This window comes from Cornus florida, unplaced genomic scaffold (assembly GCF_030987335.1).
Source record: "Cornus florida cultivar Cherokee Brave unplaced genomic scaffold, ASM3098733v1 CherokeeBrave_3.0.0_Hap2_Chr11, whole genome shotgun sequence".
Taxonomy (NCBI): domain Eukaryota; kingdom Viridiplantae; phylum Streptophyta; class Magnoliopsida; order Cornales; family Cornaceae; genus Cornus; species Cornus florida.
This window is the reverse complement of record NW_026775581.1, coordinates 135,210,366-135,223,070: the sequence shown is the minus strand read 5'-3', so window position 1 is coordinate 135,223,070 and position 12,705 is coordinate 135,210,366. Positions and strand designations below refer to the sequence as shown.

The 12,705-nt window shown below is 31.6% G+C and overlaps 1 protein-coding gene across 1 annotated transcript; it reads left to right on the top strand.

The window, feature by feature from the left end:
* Positions 1 to 9,476: 9,476 nt before the first annotated feature.
* Positions 9,477 to 10,929, top strand: LOC132285024 (uncharacterized protein At5g19025-like). Its single transcript, XM_059787183.1, has one exon. The coding sequence runs from the start codon at positions 10,004 to 10,006 to the stop codon at positions 10,685 to 10,687; it is 684 nt and encodes a 227-aa protein (XP_059643166.1). The 5' UTR covers positions 9,477 to 10,003; the 3' UTR covers positions 10,688 to 10,929.
* The last annotated feature ends 1,776 nt before the right edge of the window (positions 10,930 to 12,705 follow it).

Genomic DNA, 12,705 nt, shown 5'->3' with positions numbered 1-12,705 from the left:
CTTGTGAATATGTAATTAGATCCTTATATATCTCACTATCAAAATCAAATTCTTGCAGATGTATCACATAGTCATCCAGAATAGCAGATCTCATTTCTCTTTGAGATCTTCTTAATGTTATTCCTCCGTGGTTCTTCTACAATCTATTCATTAATGACAATCTCATCATAGAGTTGTTGATCATTCAATTATTCTTCGTTGCTATACGGTTCAACTGAAGGAATAATTATTTCCTTAGAAGTTATGGGTAAAGAAATTTGTACCCTAACTTCTTGAATGATCACATTCTTAATTTTATCACTTCCACCGATTTCACCATTCTCAATAAATCTGACGTTTCCGGTTACAACAATTCTCATACTATGTTTAGGATCGTAAAACATGTACCCTTTAGATTATGGGTAACAGGAAATTACTTAATATACTCCTAACTATATCCATAAAGAGTACGATTACGCCTTTCAATTACACGTTTCTGCTGTAGCATATCTAATATAGTGTATTGAGCACAAATGCCATTCATTTTAAGGAGTTTAGTAAACGGTCAGAGTATTAACTCGTTTCATCATACTTTCTGTTGATGCCAAAAATCTACACACTCCGGAGTCTGTGACAATTTCTGCAAGACAAGAGAAGTGATGACCGGCGTGGTGTCGGTCGGGTGCACTCCGACAGTCAAGTTAGTACTCGACGATTAAATATCCGATAAGGATTCAATATGAAATTTATGACGTACCTTTTTAGGTTGATTGATCCTTTCTTTTATAGAAGCATTAATGGTAGTAGTTTTTTAAGCGAGATTCTCCCTGATTCAAGATGATATCGTTCACTTCTTACATGAATGGTAACTCTGGTTACATATGGTATTATGATTCCATGGAGATTTTGGGTAAGATATATCCCTTACCCTTATCTTATTTCTCTTTTGACTTTGAGCTACCTATTATTTTTATCTTTATCAGTTGCCCCCCATTCTCGTGCTTGTTTGTCAAGTATCGAGAATGTCAAAAGTGTTTTTTTGAGTGACGTCTCTTTGGCATAAATCAATTTCTTTTTTAGGTTAACCCTTGTTGGGCGACCTTTTTTGGTTGATCTCTTAAGATTTGTTCGAACTTTATGAGTTGAGGGAGTAGGCTTTCTTTAAACTGAATGAGCTTACCTTTTAAAAAAAAGAAGTATATTTACGAGCTGAGCTCGTCCTTTAAAAAGGAAAATATATTTTACGAACTTCACTCAGCTCGCCCTTTAAAAAGGAAAGTATATTTTACAAGTTGATTTCAACCCCTTTTAATACAGAGGACAACAATTACGAGCTTTATTCAGCTCGGGCCCTTATAGTACGGGACACTTTTATATCAATCCCTTATAATATGGGGATGGTAATTACGAGTTTCATTCAACTCGCCCTTTAAAAAGGAAAGTATATTTTACGAGCTTCACTCAGCTCGCCCTTTAAAAAGGGAAGTATATTTTACAAGTTGATTTCGACCCCTTTTAATACGGAGGACAACAATTAGTACGGGGCGCTTTTATATGAATCCCTTATAATACGGGGAATGGCAATTACGAGCTTCATGAACTTATCCTTTTAATATGGGAGGTTCATCCTCGTGAGTAACTGATTTTTCAGAGTTTCGTGAGCTCGTATCTTTAATAAGAGAGGTTAACTTTCTGCCCCCATTCCCAAGCTTGCCTCTTGTGTACAAGGAACACTAATATTCTCTTTCTATTTGCAAAGTTAGCAAAGCAAAAATAAAAGAACAGATGTCCAGTTTGAACGGATAATATATATACATATTTATATATATCAGAATAGGTACAATTAAGACAAAAACTTATCATTGAGCATCATAGGACCAAAATTATCAATGGAGCTAACGATTGTTCTCTAGAATAAGAATTTTTTTTTTTTTTTTTTTTTAAACCCTGTGAACAGTACCCACGGGTACTATTCATGCGGGTACTATTCATGTTAATAGTACTTACAAAATAATTTTTTTTTTCCACACCCTGTGAACAGTACCCACAATATTTTTTTTTATTTTTTTATTTTTGTGAACAATACCCTCAAAGCGTAGTATTTTATCGGAGGGTCCTCAGGTGAACTATATCATTATGTAGGTGAACAATATTTTGTAGATAATTGGAAGCACATAAAAAATTGTTTCTCTTTAAATCATGTGAGGAAGTGTACACATATATTTTGATATACGCATAATGCATGAAACTTACCCGGTTAACAGCGATGATAAAACAACTGCTAGCGGTCGGGCGGGACTTTCTAGCAATTTTACCGGATTGAGCAACTGTACCCTTACTTTTGGCCATGCAATCCATGAACTGTTCTCTTTCTTTTAGAGAAAGCCAGATTGTAAAGGGACTGAATTGCTTTTAAGTTTTGTCGTAGATTTTCCTTGTACGAACCATAATTTGTTGGGACTAATATACGTTCCCACAGACGGCGCCAACTGTTGATGCCAAAAATTTACACACTCCGGAGTCTGTGACAATTCCTACAAGACAAGAGAAGTGATGACCGGCGTGGTGCCGGTCGGGTGCACTCCGACGATCAAGTTAGTGCTCGACGATTAAATATCCGATAAGGATTCAATATGAAATTTATGACGTACCTTTTTAGGTTGATTGATCCTTTCTTTTATAGAAGCATTAATGGTAGTAGTTTTTCAAGCGAGATTCTCCCTGATCCAAGATGATATCGTTCACTTCTTACAGGAATGGTAACTCTGGTTACATATGGTATTACGATTCCATGGAGATTTTGGGTAAGATATATCCCTTACCCTTATCTTATTTCTCTTTTGACTTTGAGCTGCCTATTATTTTTATCCTTATCACTTTCCATAATATTCATCACCTTTATATGACCTTATGATTTTCACTTTTTTATCTAGTTGTTTTTCAACATCATTTATATATACTTCAAGAGTACCCACAGCTTGAGATTTTTCATGCAACAAATAGATATATCCATAACGTGAAAAAATTAACTATAAAGGTGATAAAATACTTTTCTCTACCAAAAGATGGAACATCATAAGGTCTATAAATATCTGTATGAATAATTTCAAGAAGCTTTGTATTTCTTGTGGGTCATTTTTTAATATGTTTGGTTTATTTACCATTAATACAATCTACACATACACACTAAAAACAGTAAAGTCTAGATTCAGAAGAATCCTATCATTTACTAATCTTTTCAATCTTTCATTGGATATTGATCCATTCTTATATGCCACAAGATAAATGAACTTTTATTAATTGAGCTACTCTTAATTCTAAGTTTATGATGCAAGGTCAAAAAGGTTTAAATAAATGAACTATCAAGTTTGAATTTACACAAATCATTAACAATAATACTATAACTCACAAATTAGAATTTCTTGAATAAACATCATTATCAAACTTAAAAGAAAAATCATTAACATAGAATTTTAAAATAAAATCAAATTAAGAGAAATTGAATAAACATAAAAAGTTTAAAACAATTTAAATAAAATACATTATCTAACACTAAACATAATGTCACAATGGTTTCAACAATTTTTTTTTTTTTTTCAATTCTCATAAATAAGAAATTCTCATTTGAATTTATAGTTTAGATCTTAAGAAATCCTTGCATCTATTAAAAACATAAACATTAATACTTAAATCAACATATCATGAATTAGAAGTGTTCAATATTTTGAATCATCCTTTATGTTTCATATAATCTTTCTAGAAGTGTTCAATACATAAATAATACTTTTGCATTATTACATTCCTTTCTTTTAGTAGATTTACCTAAATCTTTTAATTTTGGGTGTTGCTCACTTAATGTCTTTTCAAGCTTATTTCCAAATTTCTTTCTAACTTCTTGAGTCATCAGATGAATATAATGATTATCTTGCTACTTAAGTCTTGTCTCCTCCTAAATTAACATAATGGTCAATTCATTCACTTCCAGTTGTCTTAATTCGAAATGACCCATACTGAGTAACAAGAAATTGAGAATAAATTGAATGAAAAATTTATCATCCACAATCATCCATAAGGTTCTCAAATTTGTTACAACATTAGTCATCTCAAAAATATGTTCATACATGGTATGAGTACCAACAAAAATACATAGGAGTGATATCAATCAATAATTTTCATTTTAGATATTTATCTACAATACGAAAATATTCTTTTAGTCAAATATTCCTTAGCACTATCACTATGGGGTACAATTATTCGTATAACCATAATACTTAATCTGCTCGATCTCTCCCAAACTTTATGGAGATCTTTTCTTCCTCGCTGTCTTTATCAGTAATCACAATAGGTTTCTAAATTTAAAATGTTAAATCAAGATTTAGCACACCTAAATTTTGAACTTAACTTACTCATTCCATTATGAAAAGTTAGTCTTATTAAGAATCAGAATAAATATACTATGCAAATTAAGGGATGTAATAAAACAAACATAATAAGATAAAATACTCACAACAATAATGCTTTCAGTTAACAACACGTATGTATAATTTAAAAATATAAATACAATGTATAACTATAGTACCTTTTGGGTGACAACTATAAAATACTAATAATTATGCTTACATGTATTTATATGTATATCTTCATTGGTGATGCATTATTTAATTAAACAAATAAGTTACATTTGGATATCCTATATCTGTCTAATTAAAAAAAAAAAAAAATTGCATACAACCCCTTAATTTTTATTTAATCAGTTGAAAATTAATTCCTTTTGAGGAATTATTTCTCATGGTCAAATAAACCCAATATTCATGAATATCATAAAAAATTATAAGTATCATAATTCATGAAATATTGCAATTATGTTTACCACTAAAATTAATATTTATAAACTATTATGGTTGGACCACTTTGGTAGCTACCAACTTTTACATAATATGAATATTAAATTAGCTAGTAACTAATTTATGATTAATTATGTCTACTACAAAAATTAATATTCATCAATCATTATGATTGGGCCACTTTGGTAGCTACCAATCTTTACATAATATGAATATTAAATTAGACAGTGATTAATTCATCTGTAAGTTACCCATTTAACATTATATACACATACTCATATTGATCGATCCAAGTATAAGAAGGTTCGATCCCAGGAACTTAATAGTCCGAAAATTTAATAAAAATATTATTTTACTTTATATACATAATAAAATATATTATTTTATTTTCGAACTTGAAGATCATAATTGAATCAATTTAAAATTGATTCTCAAATATGTATGTATGTAGGGATACAAAACAATAATTTAATTGCATGTCTAATAAAATTAAATTAAATTTCTAATAAAATAAATAAATCTATAAAACTATTTAATCATGCAAATCACAAACTTAACTTACATAATCATTCCCCGTTAACTTTTTATATGTGTAATTAATGATATATGATAACAAGTATATACTTATATAAGTTTGTACCAAAAAAAAAATAGCTAGCATTAAAATTCATCATCTCGATTTACGCAAGAAGCAAAAACCAACTATTTCAACTTTAATTGCTATTCTAGTCATGCTCGGAATCAAAAGGCATGCATCATGTTTGTTTTATTATACACATATATATATATGGTAATCAACTTCCAGGCTCGGAAATCGATTAAAATAAATGAACAAAACATAATGTATACTTGAGGCAATTCAATTTCGTTAACACAAGCCACGCTCATTAACCTCATCATGGAACCAACGAAATCAGCATAGAATACACACACACACACACACACACATACAATCTGATTGAATTAAAAATATTATTTATGAACCTCATCATGGAACCAACGAAATCAGCATAGAATACACACACACACATACAATCTGATTGAATTAAAAATATTATTTATGCAACGTTAGTGGGAAACTAATGAGTTCCTAAATCATAAGCTCTGATACCACATGTAAACTTTAAAAATTCGTGTCAAGCAATAATCACAAATAAACATGAATCATAAGATCTTAGAACTTCTTTGTTTTGATCACATATCTATAATGCATAAATAAATATGGTTAGATATAAATACCTCGATCCATGATAGCAAATCTTGTTGAGATCAAGTCCAATATTGAGATCTTTTACCAATGAACTAATCCGCAACTCTGCACAATAAACAAAACGTGAAAACTGATTTATCTCTCTTGGCCTTTTTATACACATAAACATTATACGTGTTATTTCATTAACATACATAATTGATGGGATATATGTACTTTTATAAAGATAGAGAGAGAACTAGTTTTTCTTTTAGTAAATTTAATTCTACTTTCCATTAAAGTAAGAAATAAATAGAAAAATACTTCTCCAATAATTAATTACCAAAAAGGTAATTGATAAGTTAATCAAATAATATAATATTAATTTGATATTTATTTACTTAACCACTAATTAATGAAATATATCATATGTCCAAATCATGTGAGCCACACAATTAATAAATAATGTTACACTCAGCGTCACCCACACCATCTTTGCCATCCAAAAAGACATACTCCATGGCACTGCCACGGTTTTAGTTGTTTTTCTGAGCTTCAATTTCTTCCTCAGAATTAATATCTAATCAAAAGACACATACCATTTTCTTCGAATTTAAAGAAAATCCTTTTGAATTTGAGGATCAAATGTTATTTGAAAATTACTCCCAAAAAACTCGTCACCACAATCGGAAAACCTTGATACCACATTCGGCGGATCCTTTGGGAAAGATATTGTCGGTACCTGATGACTTCCGCCGGCTAACAGGATCCAGGTTTTGGTTAATTAGGAAAGTTGGTGAAAGGGTAATATGGTTATTTTCTAAGAGAGGTGAGGGGTAATTTTGTAATCAAGACAAATTTCATGTTTTTGAAAATATTGACTTTGACTTTGGTATTTGACCACCGTAACCCCATTTTTTTGAAATTATTCATAAATTATATTATATTATAAATCGATGATTGGATCAACTATCTTACTTGAAATAGAATGTTGGATTTTAAAAAGAATCAAGAACATTGGATTTATCAAGCAAAGTGATGTAGATGTTAGGAATATATAACCTCCATTAATAAATAAAAAAAGAAGAAGTAAACTTAGGTTTGATATGGATACAAAACGTAGATTCATTGATATATTAGCAAAAAAAAAAAAAAAGCAAAGAAAACATAGATTAATTTTCATTAAAGGTAATTGACACTAAATCTAATCAAAATCAATGTGGGATTAAGTAAATATGTTTGTTAAAATTAAATATAAAGGGAGACATGTCATGTTTATAAAATAGAATGGAAAAAAAAAATCAAGATAAAAATAATAAATATATAAAAACTCAAGTGGCCGGTCCAAAAAAAAAAAAAAAAAACTAACAATAGGTCACATCACCCAATTTATAAAACTAATGGAACGCTTATTAATTGTCATTTTGGTGTATCCACACATGAGCTGATTTTGCTGTTTATGTGATGAGTTTAACTTTTCCAGTTTTATTATTAAAAGCAAGAACTTAAAAAGTTTTACACTTGTAATTTGCAGTTAAGCAAAAAATTAAAAAAGAAAATAGTACGGACAATAAGAAGGAAGGTGCTTTACTTGGACCATGAGTTTTTCCTTCTACCAGTGATGCAACTAGCTGGTTAGAATTTTCTAAATAGAGTTGCTAACGTGTGAAAAGCCAGTATCTGTATCCCCTCTCTCACAAGTGTTTGTGTGTGTGTGTGTGTGAGAGAGAGAGAGAGAGAGAGACTAACAATGCACTGTAGCTTTGAAATTTTCATTTTTCAAAAGTTCATCACTTATTACATTTTTAAGTTGAATGTAAAAATTATCAAATCAATTGTGTTTGTCAATAGTGAAAAAAGAAAAAGAAAAAAAAAAAGGGTTGTGTTTGTCAATTACCATTTTGCATGCTGATTGACTTCTACTCTTAGTGATGGTAGAAAAATGTTTTTTTCGGGTAGGTAATGGCCGGGTTGAATAATTTGTACCAAGTTCTACAAAAAACGTTATAAGAAGATAAACATAGTGGTGGGGAAAGACTAGCAATGCACAATGCTAGATAAAAGAAACAACCCAAAAAATCATATTTAATAAGAAATGTTAGCTGTCTAAATAAATTAAGAAAAGATTAATAAAGATAGGCTACATGAAAAATTATTAGATGTTCTTGTAAACTTGGATCATTCACTTGATAATTTGGTCCAATCTAAATTATCTAATTAAAAAGAAAGTGGACTCAGAAAAGTATATTAATATATTACATTTTTAAAATAAAAAAAATTGAGATTAAGGAGTGGGGAAATGATGTTGGTGGGTTTTGGACCATCCACTTGATAATTTGGTCCAATCTAAATTATCTAATTAAAAAAAAGAAAAGAAAAAAGTGGACTCAGAAAAGTGTATTAATATATTACATTTTTTAAATTAAAAAGAGAGAGAGAGAGAGTAAAGGAATGGGAAAATGATGCTGGTGAGTTCTGAACACGGGTCAAAAGTCCAAAACAATACACGCCCTACCACACTACTAAATTATCTAATTAAAAAACAACCATTTGATAATTTGGTCTAATCTAAATTATCTAATTAAAAAAAAAAAAAAATAGTAGACACGGAGAAACTGGATCTTGAGTCACATCTTTCTATCTCTATCAACCAGTATAATGTTGGAAATCATAGAGTCATCTCTGGAAAGAAATGAACCTCGGAAGCGTGAGCTTCCAAGTGAGGACCAGATGTCAATCTCTCAAACCCTTGAATCAAGAATGACGCGCTGAACTTCAGAAGTATCGAATAAATATATTAATATATTATATTTAAAAAAAAAAAAAAAAAAGGAGTTAAGAAATGAGAAAATGATGCTGGTGGGTTCTAGCCAGAGGCCCCAAATAATATGTGCCCTACCATTGGGCACAACAACTACATATTAATATATATATTACAAAGAAATCTAATTATTGATTTTGATTCAACCCGCAATAATTTAATATATTACATTTTAAAAATAATAATAAAAAAAGGAGTTAAGAAATGGAGAAATAATGTTGGTGGGTTCTGAACACGGGCCAAATGCCCCAAATAATACGCGACCAGTAGAGCACCTGCATATTAATATATATTACAAAGAAATCTAATTATTGATTTTGATTCAACCGGCTATCATTTACTCATAATTTCTGGATTTGAGGGTGGATTTGGCAAAGAAGAAAAGAAAGGAAAAATGAAGAAGAGAGACAAGCATGAATTATGTGGGCCAAGATTAGGCCCAATCCTTTGATGACCTTAATTGAAAGCCATATCCCGCAAAACATCATTACTAAAAAATTGAAATTTGAGTAGTAGATGGAATTACGAAAGAAGTCCAGTCCACAACCACGAAACCCATTCCATTTGAGCCTCGAAAATTCCAAACACTTCTGTGCTTGGCGTTCTTGACCCTCTGTCTAACCTAACCATTTAGATGAGAGAGCTTAAGCAAAGCAGTTTGTGTGCGCGTAATGAATAATAATGAGTCATGACTTTTCCTTGTCCTCTCTCTCTCTCTTTCAAACTTTTCATTCTCAAGCTTTGAAACAATCTATTTAGATGAGATGGTTTACACGGTGAGTGATAAAAAGCTGTATATGAATGAATGAATGACTAATGACTCATCCTTTTCCTATCGCACATCAAACCCCTCAAGCCGGCCAACCAAGACCAAACTCTCTCTCACAGACATCTCTCTATACATTTACGATCTTTTTTTATTATTCAATCTTTAATTAAATTTGACCAAATCATTTATAGATTTGAGTTTGGCTTGGAGAGAACCAGATATATCTGTAGCCGACCTACAAAATTCGATTCCCCAGGTGCAATCGAACTCCAATCTGTTTTCCGGTTCTTCAAAGGTTGGTCGATCTAAATTTGATTATAAGTTCGTGGATGTGATCTAGATTTTGGATTAGATTGTTGGGTTTTCTCAAAGATCGGTTTTAATTTCTGGGTTGAAACAAAATGGTGTCTTTTCGTAGCTCAATTTCGGTTGACCAGCACTTAAACATGGCTGATTCTGTGAATTCAATTTACCCTACTTTGAAATTGAGGCAGATTAATCAAGTACAAAAGAATAAAAAGGTACCCAATTCGCAAAATCACTCGAGTGTTCCTGTTTGCCACCGATCTCGATCTACTGTGATCGATGTGGTAATCCTAATTGCTGTGATTGGTGCTTGTGGGTTTTTACTATTTCCCTATATAAAGTTTGTATTCCATAATATTGTCGAGACTGTTGGATTAATCATGTATGAGGTGAAACAGGAGGTTTTGAGTGCTCCCGTTATTTATGGTTGTTTGGGACTTAGCATTTTATGTGCAGTGATAGCTGTTTCAGCAATGACAGTATGCACAAGTACCAAATGTGGGAAGCCAGATTGTCGTGGACTAAGGCAGGCAGCCGAATTCGATATCCAGATTGAGACAGAGGATTCTGTGAAGAATTCAAATAATTCTGCCAAGGATTGTGTGAAAAAGGGTTTGTTTGAATTGCCTCTCTACCACCATAGAGAACTAGAAGCCGAGTTGAAGAAGATGGCACCCCCTAATGGAAGAGCTGTTCTTGTGTTTCGGGCAAGGTGTGGGTGTTCTGTTGGCAGAATGGGAGTGACTGGCCCGAGGAAGACTCGAAAGGTTAAGAAGTAGTGATGATATGGTTGCAATTCTATATGAAGGATATTCAATACAGGAGTATTTTTATTACAGAGAAGTGACTTTCCTGGTCACTTTTCTTTGAATACAGGAGTATTTTTATTACAGAGAAGTGACTTTCCTGGTCACTTTTCTTTGAATTATAATTGTCTTTTATACAAGCTCATACCATTGAGTGTAAGGATTATATATACTTTAGTATAGTGAGAATAACAAAATCCTTCATTTATTTTGCAGTAGTCTTTTACCATATCTGTTTCTTTTATTAGCTGATTAGCGTTTAAAGATGACTCCTTTTATTATTTATGGTCACAGTTTCTCATGATTTCAGTTTTTTAAATCGTCAAAGTTTAATAAAGCGGTGGCACTGTAAATTTCTTTCTTCTTTTTTTCTTTTCGTTGTTTTTTTTTTTTTTTTTTCCTGTCATAATCCATACAGGAACCTGCACTAAGACGTACACGCATAACTGGGCTACTTGTGCAGGAATACTGAGAATCCGGTAACGGATATTTTGTGTTGTTTCTTTCTACTGGTTTCAAATTAATTTTATGCTATTTGTATAGCTGTATTGCCTCTTTTGGAGATCATCTGTACTATGCTTTCTTTGCATAATAAGTTGAAGATCTGGTCATTCTGTCAATCCCATGGATATGGCTCAGATAACTTATTCTCCAAATTGTGCTTAATATGCTTTGAAAATGTGTTCTTATTATCAACTAGGAGAAAATGAGATTCTGAGGTCAAAAACAGTGTTTTATGCCATTGTAATTGAGAACATGTTCCAAAATTTAGAATTGAGCCTAGTTTTCCTAACCAGTAACTGGATTGATCTATTGCCAATTTGCCACGTATTGAAGTGTTCAGTTCTGCTGCTTTGACTTGTATATCTTCTTCCCTGAAAATGAGTCATTTGTCATCATGGTTGATTGAACCATACTGCATTGTATTTTTTAGTGAAAGATGCGAGTGTATTAACTTCTACAAGTGTATTAACTATTTATTGCAATGACAATATTTCCTCTTCCCTTCGATATGTCAACTTTTTCAAGCTGGTTTGTCACTTTGTCTTCCTCATTTTACAAACCACAAAGACTAATATAATTATGTTCATTTAATGTAATTATATTCATGTTGCCAACCCAAGCGGTTGGGAAAAGGCTTTGTTGAGTTGAATTGAGCAATTTTCTTTTTATGTTTTAAGGCTGGTATTCTAAACTTCAGCAGATTCAATTTACATTTGTAATAGCACCTGGTGTAAGTCCCTTGGCATTGCTGACATGATACTACAAAAACACCACATTTGATGTTCCATCTCATGTTATCATGACATATTACTGTTCTGGGTATGAGTCTTGTCAAAGCAGGGGCACCATGTCCATAGTTACTTTTCTAAATCTTTTCCTTAGAATTTGAGAAGTATATATATATATATAAATAGGTATATACACTTATTTAACCTTTTCAAATATCTGATATAATGTTTGGCACAGGAAAAAGTAGATTTAGGAGAAGTTTCTAGAGAACTACTACTATTTTGTCTTTGAAGCAACAAGAAACTGCACATGTTCTCCGTTCATCTGATTTTCTGCTGTGACTAAAAGCACGTCTCATTGTGCTTTTATGCTTCAAATTGTATGTTTTGACATTTTAATGGGAAGTATTTCAATGGCCAAATAGAATGACGCCATTTTGTATTGTGTTCTAGTAGCATTTGGAATTGTAAATCTTGCAAATTTTGTGATGGTAACTCTGGGGGTGATTCTGTGACTTTAGTACTATGGTGACCAAGATGGAATTACTCTGGTTATGTGGCCACCAAATTTCTGTAATTGAACATTTTATGTTGATGAGCTGGCTGGGCGTGTTTGAATTGCCAATGGAGTTCTCAAACTCTTGAATTTATTTTTAAGTTTCAGTTTGTCAACATTCTTTCTGTTCTGGAGCATCCATAAAATAGGCATAGTTATGATGATTTATCAATGGTAGTGAGACAGTCCAAATATGATTGAGC

Excerpts from the sequence above, each read along its gene's own strand:
- LOC132285024 (XM_059787183.1), top strand. The coding sequence starts at position 10,004 with ATGGTGTCTTTTCGTAGCTCAATTTCGGTTGACCAGCACTTAAACATG.